This window comes from Anas platyrhynchos, chromosome 4 (genome assembly GCF_047663525.1).
Source record: "Anas platyrhynchos isolate ZD024472 breed Pekin duck chromosome 4, IASCAAS_PekinDuck_T2T, whole genome shotgun sequence".
NCBI classification, from domain to species: Eukaryota; Metazoa; Chordata; class Aves; order Anseriformes; family Anatidae; genus Anas; species Anas platyrhynchos.
Genome location: NC_092590.1, coordinates 51,241,884 through 51,256,372, shown reverse-complemented (window position 1 = coordinate 51,256,372; position 14,489 = coordinate 51,241,884). Strand labels below are relative to the sequence as shown.

The window sequence follows — 14,489 nt, the reverse complement described above, 5'->3', positions numbered from 1 at the left end:
CATCTTCTGCTTTTAATGTTTTTTGAAAAAAAAAAAAAGAATAAATTACTTTAGAGAGCAAGGTAAATTAATTTACATCAGTAGTTTTGCATTTATGTCTGTGTGAATTGTCTTAGAAATTTTGCTCTATACAGATCTGTATCTGTTTTTATGTACAGAAAGAGTTCCATTCATTACCATTAAAAGTGTGGCAGCAGTAGTTTTTGTTAACTGCAAAGGCAAATTATAGTCATTTGGTTTTATGTACTGTACTGTAATTTATTCTGGTTTACATATTTTCTTTTATACAAGGTGAATGCTGCACTTATTTATATAGTAAGGACTTTTCCCTAATGGATTTTCTCAATTAAATTGAAATTTTAGATACAGCTGAAAAGCGTTAAATATTTTGAAATAGTTTAAACACTTCTAAATGCTCCTAATATCTGAACTTTTTTCTTTTGAAGTGGTTATTAATGAAGTCGTGTCCTTACTTAGTGATTTGATTGAGCTTTCCGCTACTCGTTATTCAAGACCTTGAGAACAAGATGTCTCATCCCCACAGAATTTCTTTATATTGATAAAATTGATGAGGAAAACAAACATTTCTACAATTTTGGCAAAAGTTGAGAAGCTAATTGAGCTGACCTAGACAAATAGAATGAAGTACAGTATATATGATTTTTTGTACCTGTGCAAAAGCCTACACCATTAAAAGCCAGTTAGTGTTCCAAGTATTTACCCAAACATTTTCAGCACTCCAGTTCCTGATAGGACTTTGATATTTGAATATTTCTTAATTAAGTAATAATTTAAATAATTTTAGCTTTTAATGTGTTGTTTTGGGTTTTTTTTTGAGCTCGGTATTCTTTCCACTTTTAAGAAACTTCCAATCAGTTTGGTTTTTATGACTTGTCAGGGAAGTGAATTGTGTTGTTTGTAAACACAGCGTATAAATAAATAATAAAATTTGTGCCCTAGGTTCTAGGTGAATTAGAAGATATGAAATCAGAAGCAGAGTTGCTGAAAAAGCAGTTATCCAGTGAGAGACTTACAATTCAGAATCTTGAAACGTTGCTGGCTACCAGTAGAGATAAAGAATTTCAGAACCATTTAACATCCCACGAGAAAGATTCAGAAATTCAGCTACTGAAAGACAAGCTAACACTTGCAGAGGGCAAACTGTAAGTCCTAAGTCACGTGTGTTATATGGGTTAAAATGAAACTTTTTCTTTGTGGCAACACTTACTCACAAAGTCAAATTCTTGATACTTAGTTTTGGTTGGCTGAGTGGATTTTAGCAGCAAAGCCTTTTGGCTTATAGTGACATTGTTTACTGAAAATTTCTATTTGCATCTTTCATATCACTTTGATTAATCACCACTGTGGTGGACATCAGTTTAGCAGTGAACTCAAACAGGAATTCCAAAGGAGACCTACTCTAAAAGGAAAGGTACACCCTGTTTAGTTTTTATTCAGTCTTGAGAATAAGCACTGAATTTCTTTCACTGTGCCCAGTGTTGACTTCAGAATGTTTGCTTTACTTTCTCTGCTGATCACGACTCCTTCTCACATCAGATTTTCTCATGTCAAAGTCAGGTACAGGAGGCTATACCTTTCCTGAAGTTCACTTGTCTGATATAACTCTTCCATCTTTTCAGTGCAATCACTAAAATCCTTTCCTTCGAGATCAAGGGAGGTGATCCTTCCCCTCTACTCAGCACTGGTGAGGCCACACCTGGAGTGCTGTGTCCAGTTCTAGGTTCCCCAGTGCAAGAGGGACATGGACCTACTGGACAGTCCAGTGAAGGGCCACGAAGATGATTAAGGGACTGGAGCATCTCTCATATGAGAAAAGGCTGAAAGATTTGGGACTGTTTATCTTGGAGAAGAGAATATTCAGGGGAATCATACTGGTGTATGTAAATACCTGAAGGGAAGGTGTGAAGAAGATGGAGCCAGACTCTGTTCCGTCGTGCCCAGTGACAAGACAAGGGACAGTGAGCACAAACTGGAACACAGGAGGTTCCCTCTGAACATCAGGAAGCACTTTTTGACTGCCAGTGAACAAATACTGGCACAGGTTGTCCAGAGGGGTTGTGGAGTCTCCCTCCTTGGAGATGCTCAAAACTTGTTTGTGGACATGGTCCTGGACAACCTGCTGTAGGTGGCCCTGCTTGAGCAGGGGTGTTGGATGAGAGGACCTCCAGAGGCTCCTTCCAACATCAACTATCCTGTGATTCTGTGATGTATTGTTGCTTTTAAATGTAAATGGAGCTGAAACTGATACGTATACAAATGTGGACAGCACTTTCTGTTTTGATTGTCTTTGCTTATAAGCTCAGTAGAATAGCTGCAACTTCTCATGCTGTGCATGTGCCTAGATTCTACCTCAACTTTTTAACAGTCTTGCAGAGAAAAGATGAATCTTTTTGGAGGGATAAAGTTAAGAGTAGAGAGGATATTTTTTTTATATATCAAATGCAGGTACTAGAAAAGTGTGGGATTTTTTTAAATTATTATTAAAAGAATTTTAACAGCGTACAAAGAACATAAACTAATGGAACATTCTGAGTGAAATAAAACACTAAAATTACAAGAAAATGAAAGAATGAGTTTTTTGTTTAACATAAATTTAGCTTGCTCTGTACAAATATTGAAACTCTGTTTAAATGACTTAAAAGTATTTTTTTCACAAGATTTCTTCCACCCAAATTGTAGGGTTCCTTTTCTGTTCACTGCAAATGTCAATACTTGCATTGTTAATAGAATAAGATCTAGTAGGAAGAGCGAAGATGTTCTGGAAGAATAGTGACTATTCTGTATTTTGTGGGTATCAAATCTCTGGATTATTTCACATCTCCCTGGAGTCAGAAAACAGCAGGTACTCAGATACAAAGTCTGTGACTGAGCTAGGAAGAGAACTTGTTTTTTTCAGGATTCAAGTTCAGTGCTTAAGCAATAAACTAGTTCATCTTTCCTTCTCCAGAACTGACTTCTGAGCACTCAACTTCATACCGACTTGAAGGTTCTATGTAATAATGCAGCTGTCTAGATACTGGTTTAGATGACTTATTTTACACCCAAATAACGACTTTTTTGCTTACTCTCTAATGCAATTCAGGGCATTTTGCAACCAAGCACTGAGTTGTCCAAGCTGATGGTTTGCTGAGCAACATATTTAATTATGTTTTACTCAAAGATTTTTCAAGGCTGCTTTTCTTTATGATTCTTGTGATTGAAAGAGCTGGCCCCAAATACACAGGCATACTTAACAGGCCTTCAGGAACTGGGCTTTGCTGGTCTGAGTTTGCATTAATACTGTTTTTTTTTTAGATGTTATTCAACTGTTTTCATTTCTAGACAGGTAGTTCAAGCCTGCTTAATATACTTACTACTGAAACCATATGTTTCTTGTCCACAGACAAGACAATATTTACTATTTCGTTCTTCTTTAACTGTACACATAACCAGCTTCATGTTGCAATAGAAGATAGTAAATCAATGAAATAATCATGTAATTATTTTGTCTGTTTCTATAAAGCATGTCTCTGCTTACCTTTGTCCAAAAAAGAACATGATGTATTGCAGTAAGCATGTATTGAGAGACTTGCCAGCTTCTCACGGCTTTCTCACCTTAGGTTCCTTCCAGCAACGTGCCATTGTATTCATTTGGCTCTCACTCCTGAATTCTCTCTTTGGTTTGGTTTGTGTGAAACAACATGCTGAGAATCTGTTTTTTTCTTGTTGACTTGTACTAATTCCTCTAAGATCCCACCTGTCAGTGTACAAAGCAAACTTTGTTGCTTCTCATGATTTTTTTTAGAAGCAGTCATAATAGAGAGGTTTCCTTACTTCGAAGTAAAGTTGCACAGCTGCAGACTGACTATGATGTTTTAAAAAGACAGCTAACAACCGAACGATTTGAACGGTAAGAGGCTGTTTTTTTTTTCATGTTGAGGTGGTTCCTCTCTCTCATTTTAAAACTTTTTTTTCCAATATGGGGGCACTTTTACGGAAAATTGTGTTCCTGCTTTCATGTAAAACCTAATGTGTCTCAACCTGAAAACTGCTTAATTTAAAAAAAAAAAAAAAAAAAGGTTTTCTGAATTCCCTCCTAAATTTTGTGAATTTAGTATTGCATTAAAAAAATAAATCCATTAACCTAAAAAATCAAGAAGAAAAATTTATTTACAAGAAAACAAAACTCTTTGCAAACTATTGTGAAAATCACCAAATAAAAATATGTAAAAAATATTTTTTTTGCTCTAACATCCTGCAGTACCGAAGTGTTTTGTAACTGAAATTACTATCTTTTGGTAGGGAGCGTGCAATTCAAGAAATGCGGCGACACGGTCTCTCTACATCATCATTACGTGCTTCACCTCCTCTCAGTTCTACTTTAAGGTCTCCCTCTCAGTCTCCAGAACGTGCAGCTGTAAGGACAGTTGAAGAAGCGACAACTGAAAAGTAAGCAATTTGATTTTTTTCAGATTGTTTCCATATAGGAATTAGATTTAAACTGTTTCTAATACTTTTTTAATTTTACAAAGTTCTTCAACACCTCAGATGGTGCTTATTCTTCTTTTGTTGACTCTCCTGCTATAAAATATTGATTGGAAACAATAGATGCAAAGTGCTCTCCAAAGACCATATGCCGTAATGGATTCCCATTCCTGTTTTTGTTAATGGTCTTGCATCATTTGACAGCTCCCAAATATATTGTCTTCTTATTATTGTCATTAATTATGTCCAAATATATATTGCCAATTTATTGCTGTTAGTAGTTATCCCCAAACAATGAATGATTCATATTAAGAGAAACATCATGAGATTCTCTCAAGTACAACAACGATGGAAAGCACATAGGAGAAAGTCCCCAACACATTAGATGAAACAGTCTCGAAACATGCTTAAAAATTACCACTGTATTTTTCATTGTTAGTGCTCAGAGGCTATGAATGTCTAAGATCATGGTCACCAGAGTCCATTAAAAGAAAATTAAAAAGTCCTAATCAGCCCCTCAGTCATTTTCACTGACGGTTTTGTTCTTTTAGAGGTCATTGGTTTAGGTGATGTCTGTTACATGTTAACGGGCCTGATTAGCTGACTTCATATCCCGTCTCTGCCATACTGTGTAATACTTTGCAGTGAAAAGTGGAAGGTTAGGGAGAGAGAAGCAGTGATTGTTTGGGAAAGAGCATATTTAAAAATAACAGCTTATGAATCTAACTGCTCGATCCAAAAGACAGAATTCCAAACTGATAACAGTTTAAACTGTTTACGTTGGTAAATACATATGACCTGTTCTTAGGCTTACTTAGGAAATAGGTCTTGATATTACCAGTATTAATAAGAAGGAGGAAAGAGTGCTTGTGACTTTTTTTGCTTTATTGGTGAACCGTTAGGCGAACCCTGTTATGTTGCAAATCAAGATTTTGCCCAGTAATCTCTGCATTATTTTTGTCTCATTCTTAAGAAAATGGTAAATAACATGTTTCTCAGAATGAATATAATTAGTAGACTGCTGTCCTTAATTTTTCTTGCTTCATAGTGAGTGCAATAAAAATAGTCCAGATGCTATACTTGAAGAATACTCTATAGTGAACTATTTTATCCTACTATTTGCGTACTTGGTTTTACCAATGACAGCTCTGTACCATATCCTATCAGAAAATATCCCAGTTTCATGAAGTACACATTTTTAAAGAAAGTATCTGATCAACTGAATTGATATGCAGTTTAACTTTTTACTGTCTTGCCTTATTGGTGGATTATTACCTTAGAAAAAGGTCTGTATTTCTATCATCATCTTTCAGTCTACTTAGTTATTCCTTCCTGGGAGCTTACCACAGTGAAGTGTAGTCTGTAATTACATAGTTCCGTAACTGTCTTATTTCTCTGATCTGATTTAATCTTCTCAAGAAATTCTCTTCCTCCTCAGCTCACATTCACTTTGTTAAGCACTTGAGCAACGAGTCAATGACCTGGATATAGAGTTTTAGACAATATGCTAATGGTTGGTATTTAGGAATAACAGAAGAGAACGAGGAGGCTAACTGTAATTATTACTTTTTATCATAATTTTCATTAAAATATAATACCATTATTTTGAAATTTCTTTTCTCCACCAGAAATGTGAGCTTCAAGGAATAACCAGAACGTGAGCAATCAAAGCATTACTGTACTATAAGGACTTGTTTTTTGAAAATTATGAAGGATGACTTGCATTCTACCTCTGTTTTCAAATCAGTGATTACTTTTTAAATTTCTAAAAACCTATGAAGTAATCAACTCTGCAAAATTCTACTCTCCCAGCTCTCTGAGATGACTAGATTTTTGTGGGCTGTTTTGATGGGGTTTGTATCAAGGCTGGCTAGGTTTTGTGTTTATTTGGTAACCATAATATAATTGTATGAAAAAAACAAGTATATGATATGACAGACAATCTCTTTTTAATTTTATGATTTTATTTCTATTTGCTTATCTCATATGGTTATGGAAGTTTGTTCATCTTACTGTGAGATTCTCCAATCTTACTCCTAAGATAGGAGAATAACATACATGATTGTCTTGAAAATGCTGAGCCAGTATATCTTTTGTACTGACGATATTCTGTGTGTTTGGATTTTTAACAAGTGTTTTCTTAATGCTTTTAAATATTGTGAAGAATGTCTATATATTTTGTGAATGTATTTTGCTAACTGAACATTTTACTCAATAAAAAATATATCGGTTATTCTTTATTGTTTTTGTCATGTAACTACTCATCTCCTTTTCTTTATTGCTTGTGTAAAGTTGCATTTTTAAATATTCAGATTTTTTTTAAAAGTGAAAACTGATATTTTGAAAGATGTATTGAAATACATTAAATATTATAAAACTAATTCAGTTTGAATTCAGAAGATTTCTGAATCATTCGGAGATATTTCTCAAATTTTCTTTTTAAAAGAGCATGAAGTCTGGAATCCTTCACACAGCTCAGCTCAAGCTGTTAGAGAGGTAACGCAGGGCTTTATATTATGATGCATATTAATTAGAAACCGTAAGAACTAATCTTTGAAATACTCGGTGTATTTAGCAGAGGAACATTGCAAATTTAAACTGTAGTAAAGTACAGTGTAGTAAACTGTACAAAAGTAAGACGCAATTAGCAATCAGAATCTAATGATAACCTCTTAAAGTCCATCTGTGCAAATAATTGTATCATTGTTCTACTCTGGAATGTATGTTTTCGAATAATTACATGCCATTCAGGTTGGTATGATGTGTATTCAGAGATATCACGCAGAGGACTAGAAGTGGGAGAATTTACTGTTTTGCATCCTTCCATTGACCAACAGGTAGTGTTATGCTTCTCTAATGTTGAATAAGGAAAAGCCCTGTGATTACCAGCTAATATTGCATGAATCCCTAAGGTGTAAGCAGCATATTAAATGACATGAAAGAATTTTGTGTTTAGAATTTGTCTACATTGCACTAAGATTGTTACAGTTGTAAATTACGAAGAATGTTCTGTTAACTGGAAATATTGTCTCATATTTGGAGATAATATTGCTTTTAAGCTATACAGATATATTTTATTTTTCATAGACTGTATATTGCTAGTTTTGTTATTTAATGTCTATGTATGTATTAAATGTTATTAATTAAAAACAACTTCAACTTAGAACACACATTCAGAAGCATCTGAAAATACTTGTATCTCATTAGGCTTCTGAGCCATTGGAAGGAATTGTTTATTTAAAAATGGGTGTATCTCATTTGAGGTCTCTCATTTGCCAGTTACACAAATGGGGAGATGGCTGTCTCTTAGGTATTGTTTATTACTGTTTGTAATTAAGTTTCTTGACAGTAATTCATATTTAATTATACAGGGTGAAGCAATTCAGTAAGAATGAGAAACTCGTCTTCTGCTCTTGATGTTTTCAATAGTGACTTCTAAATATCATATTTTGTATATAAAAACTTTTCAATTGGGATCTAAATTAAAGAATAAATATTCTGTTGTATTGAAAATACTTCTTCTTTCCAAAAAAGTATATTTTGCCTTTACTATTAAAACCATAACACTTACATTAATAATACTTCTTACATGAATGTCACCTGTGAAAAATTAGTGGATCATCAAGCACAGCTGTTGTAATAAAGCTAGTATCATCACAGCAACTAAAGCCAGTGCAGCTTTTTAAAACTGAAATAATACTGGTATTCAGACTATAGTAGATCTATCATTTTCTGTGTTACTATTATTTTGTACACATTTTTGTAAGCAGCTAGAATAAAAGGAATGTGAGAATTATATAAGTTTGCATTAAAATCAAATATTTCATTTGAGAAGATACAAAACAAGCCAAAATTTGTGGAAGATCTAAATCAATGGAGTGTCACATATGAAACAAGTGTAATGTTAAGTCAAGGATATTAGAACAATGGACACTGTTCAAAGAAGTTTCTGTGCTGCTTCAATCCTTATCTAGGTAGGGAGTGAGTTAAAAGCAGAGTGGGGCAGACATTAAAACATGGGAAAAGTCCAAATATTTGTCTGTCTTCTGTTGTTATCTGCACTTGGGAATGGAGGAAAAGTATTACAAAAATAATAAAGAAGAGACCCTAATTGTTGGGTATGCTTTTTCTATGAAACAGGAGAACTGTACTGTCAGAAGGAGAGGAATCAGGAGAGAATAAAAGGATGGTATTTACCAATTTATCAAAAATGAGATTGCTCAATTAAACTTGTATGTCTTTTGAGAGTTTCTTAGAATTAATTTTTTGCATCCTCCACAGTATCCCTAAAATTGAATTTAAATTAACTTAAATAAGCAATTCTAGGGTTCATTTGGAAAGTGCAATTTCATCCTGAATCTGAGAAACACTGATTCCCATGTGATGTTAATTATAGAAAGGGTTAAGTTTAGGCCTTCCATCTGATGTAAAATACGTCATACCAAAATAATTGGTGCATGTGTGAGAAGGCTGAACTATTCTAATGCCATTTTTCACATAAAACCATGAAACCCCAGGCCTTTTTAAAAAAAAATAAAATAAAATAAAATGCTGTCCTCTGGGGCAGAATATTTTATTTATTCTTTTTATTCTGTTTACTGTAAGAAACCAGTCCTGCACCTGGGGGGTGAATAACCACAGGTACCAGCACAACCTGGTGGCCCGTGACCTTGGAGTAAAGCCCATCACAAGCCAGAGTTGTGCCGTTGTCGTGGCAAGGGAGAAGATGAAGGGCTCATGGCATGGGTCTGCTCGGTGCTGGTGAGGCTGCAGCTGGAGGGATGGGCCCAAGCCTGGGCTCCACGGCTCAAACCTTGAGATCAGGACCCAGCGGAGCTTTGACGTGGCCAAGGTCACTAACTCCTGCAGTGCAATGTCTTCTGCAAGGCTCTCCGTGCAACAAGGACGTGGATGTGCCTGGTGATTCCAGCAAAGGATCAGAAGGATGGTGAAGGCGTTGGGGTATCTCTTACCTGAGGAGAGGCGGAGCAAGCTGGTGGTGTTCAGCCTGGAGAAGAGAAGGCTCACGAGGGACCTTTATTGGTGGTAGGGGGACGTTGGACCAGGTGATTTTGGAGGTCTTCTCCAACCTTAATGATTCTGTGATTCTGTCTGAATACCTGATGGAGGGGAGTAAAACGATAAAGACAGACTATTCTCAGTGGCATCCAGGGAAAGGGCAAAAGACAAGGGGCACAAATTGAAATACAAAGAATTCCATTTAAATGTAAGACAAATGTGTTTTTTTTTGTCGTTGTTGTTGTTTGTTTCTTTCTTTCTTTCCTATGAGGGTGTTCAAAGGCTGAAGCAGGCTGCCTGGAGAGGTGGAGTTCCCCCAGCCATGGAGATATTCAAAACCTGACAGGATGCAGTCCTGGACAACCTGCTGTAGGTGAAAAAAAATATTAAAAATAATTGCTTTCTCTCAGTATTAAATTCATCTATATTTGATCTGAGGCAGATGGAGGGTTTTAGTATTTATCATGTTATATTTGCCTACCCTATCCATGTGTAGGGCTAGCTCAGCATAAACTGAGCAGAGCTGCTCCACCACAGGTTCGTCAGTGGTGCATCCTTTGTCATTTCAAGGTGATGGTGTCTGTTTAAATTAACTAAACCAGCATGATGGGAAGTAGTGGAGTGTGGGGGAAAAGTGAGAATGCCAGTGGCTTTTTCTACCCGGTTGTAATACTGCTGAGTAGGGACAGCTGTATTTTCCTGAATGCAGACACAGAAATGAGTTGCATTCAAGGTGGTTATTCTGCTGTTTGTAAGCCAAGATCTGCAGGAGCAAGTACTGCTGTTTGGGAAGTTTTTCATTGAGCCTTTAATTATGTTGACATCTGATTCTTTTGTTTGAAAATAGATGTGTGGGTTACTGGACTATAACTGTATGTGCAGTTTCTATCTACCCATGTGCTTTCCATAAATAAGACAGAATGGGAGGTAGACTCCCCCACCCCAGCCTGCTTTTAAGTGGTGTGTTTGTGCCATCTAGTGGACCTCTGCCTTTCCTTGCAACTGTGCCACATGCTTGGCAGACTTAGATTGTTCCATGGAAATTCGAGATACATCCAATAAATTCAAAGTGACGCGATTATTTATAAAGCCCTGCGTTCCTGAAGGCCATCCATTACTTTTCTAGACAGGTTTACAGCTGCATCACTTTCCAGAAAGTGTCGGTTCTTAAGAAAAAAATAAATAAATCTCACTCCAGCTCACAGCTTCTCCATGCAAGCACTAACATTGACCTTTGCCAACAACAATCTCATGTAACTGAGCAAAATTGCAGAAATAAAGTGTAAATGCTGCAATAACAGGGAAGAAAAAAAAAAAAAGAATCCTTCAAAAGAGTGCTGTAAAGTCCACCTCTGATAAGCAAGGTGGTTTGTAGCTACATATTTTGGATATAAACCTATATATGGAATTGCTAATGTAAAGATAACATTCAGGGTGCTTATCAGGCCTCCAAATACTAGATCTGGTACCTAGGTTTCATTTTTGGTTAATCAGGTAAAGAGATCATGCTACATATTCTGTGACTTTGGTTGTGAAGAGACTGAAAAGGGAACAGACTGCAGCTCCCAGGGCTTGTATGACCCTAGAACACTGTGGATTAGAAAGTGATTTTGTATTTATCCCAGAGTCAAAGATAACTTTGTTTTTGCACAAACACTTCTTTTGTCTCGGGAATTCACTGAGCTGCAAATCATTAAGGAGTGGGAGTATCAGTAAATGCATGCTGAAACTTAATGTTCTTCCTTTTCATTATCCCGGTATTGGGCACAGAGACGGAAAAATGTGTGAGATGGCCCTTTGGGGTGACCCAGCGTGGGTGTTGCTTTTCTGTAAGACCCTGTTCCCTTTCACAGGTGCAGAAGGAGCACTCGTGGCTAGGCCAAAAAGTTAAGGAGCAGGCTGGATCCTCAACAGCACGGCATTTTCCCCAGGGAGCACCTGAAGCCAGAGAGCTGACTGAAAAACCGCATTTTCTTCCTTAGAAGCAGAGGAGCATGGCTCACAGGATCAATTACGGTCCAGCAAGTGGCACGGGAGCTAACTGCAGCCTCTGGTTTTGCTGTGCCCTCGGTGCAGGTGGCCGAGGTGAAGACTGGGGACACCGACAGGGGCTTTGAGGATGGGGAGCAGGAGGCAGGCGGCTCTACGGCCGGATTTCGCTCTGCTCCTCGTAGTTCCTCCCCCTCCCCAGTAAACGAGGAGGGGGCCGAGCAACCCCTTGCACACCCAGGCTGCAGCCTTCGGGGGAGGGGGCTGCCAGCGCCAAAATCCCCCCTTGAGAGCAGCCGAGGGCAGGGCTCAGCCTGGCAGGGGCGAGGTAGGAGCCCGCCGCCTCCCTCACGGGGGTGGGTTTGGGCTGGGGGGGCTCAGCCTCCCCTCACGGCCGCCTCAGGCCAGGGGCTGCCGCTGCTGAGGGCCGGGGCTGGGCAGCCCCCAGGGGCTCCCAGGGGGCCGGGGGCGGCGGTGAGGCGAGGCGAGGCGAGGCGAGGCGTGAGGCGGCGGCCGGGGCGGGGAGGCTGAGGGGAGGGAAGGGAGGCGAGGCGAGGCGAAGCCGCCTTTGTGCCACGGCAGGGAGGGGGATTTCGGTGGGCTTGCGGGAGGGGCCGCTCCAGCACCGCCCGGGGACGGGCTGTGGCTCTTCCAGAGCCCTTGAGGTTTTTCCTTTTTTTCTATTTTTTTTTTCTTTCCCTTTGTTAGCGTTTTCCCAGCGAGTCCCGCCGCCTCCCCGTTTCGCCGAGCCTGACAGGAGGGATGACTCCGTGCCGCGCCGCGCTTCGCCGGGGCTGCAGCGCTTTGTTCAAGCTGCCGTGAGCCCTTCAGCGGGCTGGGGGATCCCCTCCAAGGGCCCTGGGATCCCCTGAAGGGCTCCGGGATCGCCTGGAAAGCTCCGGGATCGAGATCTGCTGCTTGCCACAGCTGAAGGGCAGCGCCGCTTCCCGCAGGTAAGCCCGAGGTCACGCTGCCCGCCTGGGAAGCTGCCTCCCTGCACAGCCCCCGGCTCCGCTCAGGAGGCAGAAATACCAGGCACTCGCCTCTTCTCCTCCGTCTCATACAGCTTTTTTCGGTGAATAACACATTTTTTCCCCCCCAATTAATTTTGCTGGTGTTAACGCGAGCGAATCGCGGGTCTGCCTATCTGTAGTTACCCAAAAAACCATCGTTGTGCCTCTGCTCTGTCATTTTTCGGTGTAAAACCACCCCCTAAAACCCGGTTCAAGGGGTGAATAGAGACCCGGAGAGCACAACCGTGCAGCCTGGAAATATAATGTGCCTGACAATAATGGCACTGAAAGTGAGCTGCTGCTGGGTGGCTGGGGGATGGTGCACAGGGAAAGGGGAGAGTAATTTACAACCGCAGCCCTAAGCATTAATAGTCCATAGATTATTCAAATTCCCTGTATTCCTGAACAAATTCTGTGTACCTTCTCTGGATAGTGTGTAGCAATCGTATGAGAAGAGCTCTTGGCTTAGCAACTGAGCTATTTAAGCTACCCGATAGCAGTAACGTGCAGCAGGTCCTATATTTTAACAGATTAAAGACAATAAATTTGGGTCAGGACTGATTTTTATTTGATACTTAGTAATGCATGCGGAAGAAATTCCCATCACCAAAATAATTCCAGTTGCACCTTGCAAAGACAATTAGGTCTATATCAGAGCATTAATCACTTGGCATAAATGATACTGTGAGTTTCTTCAACAAAGCCATTGATATCTTTTAAAACGGGTGGTTATGAGCAGTTCTGCATATAGCTTACTTTCAGTGGTTTGAATCCAGGTCAGGAATTCATCATTTAAAAACAAACAAACAAACAACAACCAGCTCTTTCTTGGTTGGTATCACTTTACCAGTTTCGAGGTTGTGTTTGGTTTTGAATATTTCATTCCAGTTCCCTGCACCTGAATTGAACACCATGAGGTGTATCAAAACTTTATGCGAAAGTGCTTTGTGTATATATTAATGCCCCAGTTCGATGATCGTTATGAGAATTACCCAGAAATCTTTATTAATAAATATGGCACTGAGCAAAGAAATAGCTGCTCATTGCTATTGGCTCTTTCTTCTCCAATAGGAAAATGTAGCTCAGGTCTTCCTCTTCTAAAAATATGGGCTCTTTTCAAATACCCATTTGGACAATCCCGCATCTTAGGGAGAACTGAGTCACACGTATGAGCAACAAATATTTTTTTTGTTATATGCTGTATAATGCAATTTATAAAAGTGCACTGGTGGCACACACACATGGTGCAAATTGGGAATGTCTTGCTGTGTTCTGTGCTAAGATGTTAACTTTTTTTTTTAAAGTTGATTTCTTATAGGTCATTTTGGCTTGTCTTGTGAGCTTATGCAGGTTTTAGCAGGGGTGAATTGTTAATCTATTAGGTAAAATAAACGTGTTTTTAGTATCCAGTTCCTGCACACTTCAAGAGAATAGGTTTACGTTTAAGAGGGACTGTTACTTTGGCAGTAGCATTTCATTTTAATTGCAGATAGTAAAAAGCTGCATTTTTAGTTCTCCCCTTCTGATTACAGCAATAAGAATGCTGAAGCTTTGAGTTTTTTTCTGCTTTTTACCTCTTAGTAATCCTGAAAACTGTTTTGCCAGTTATCTCAGTCACTGAAAATTGATACGTTGGTGTCAGTAGTAGACCTTAGCCTTATTTCAACATATTCCTCCTGTAGATGTGTCAGGTAAGCTCTTTTAAAATAAGAAATAGGTGGCATAATAAGAATACAAGTGTAATAAGAATACAATAATAAAAAATACAAGTGCAGAATGAAATGTGATGATGGATTTATGAACGTTAATATATTTGGTTATTTTATGTCTAACATAAACAGAATTTTTATGTAGACAGCATGTGCTTAAATGTCCATAATGTGACTCTTTTCCTCACAAGCCAGAACAAGAAAAATATTTTTTTCAGATTCTGAATTACTCATATTTGAAAATAGCTGATGCTGGTGGTTAGGAGGGATTTTT

General features: G+C 38.7%; 2 protein-coding genes across 10 annotated transcripts in view; both read left to right on the top strand.

Moving 5' to 3' along the window:
* Positions 1 to 7,998, top strand: part of CEP135 (centrosomal protein 135) — a 32,059-nt gene extending 24,061 nt beyond the window's left edge. For 4 of the 5 annotated variants that reach the window (XM_027457059.3, XM_027457057.3, XM_072037593.1 and 1 more), the window contains 4 exons: positions 961 to 1,163; positions 3,806 to 3,910; positions 4,303 to 4,449; positions 6,114 to 7,998. In XM_027457059.3, the coding sequence (XP_027312860.1) occupies positions 961 to 1,163; positions 3,806 to 3,910; positions 4,303 to 4,449; positions 6,114 to 6,135 (477 nt within the window). In that variant the 3' untranslated portion in view covers positions 6,136 to 7,998. The other variant, XM_027457058.3, reaches the window with a different exon arrangement.
* Positions 7,999 to 11,698: 3,700 nt separating this feature from the next.
* Positions 11,699 to 14,489, top strand: part of CRACD (capping protein inhibiting regulator of actin dynamics) — a 122,768-nt gene continuing 119,977 nt past the window's right edge. For 2 of the 5 annotated variants that reach the window (XM_021267653.4, XM_021267655.4), the window contains exon 1: positions 12,035 to 12,446. The gene's annotated coding sequence lies outside the window, so the exon portion shown is untranslated. Of the gene's footprint in view, positions 11,822 to 12,033; positions 12,447 to 14,489 lie in introns of those variants that run through there. The other 3 variants (XM_072037589.1, XM_072037590.1, XM_072037592.1) reach the window with 3 other exon arrangements.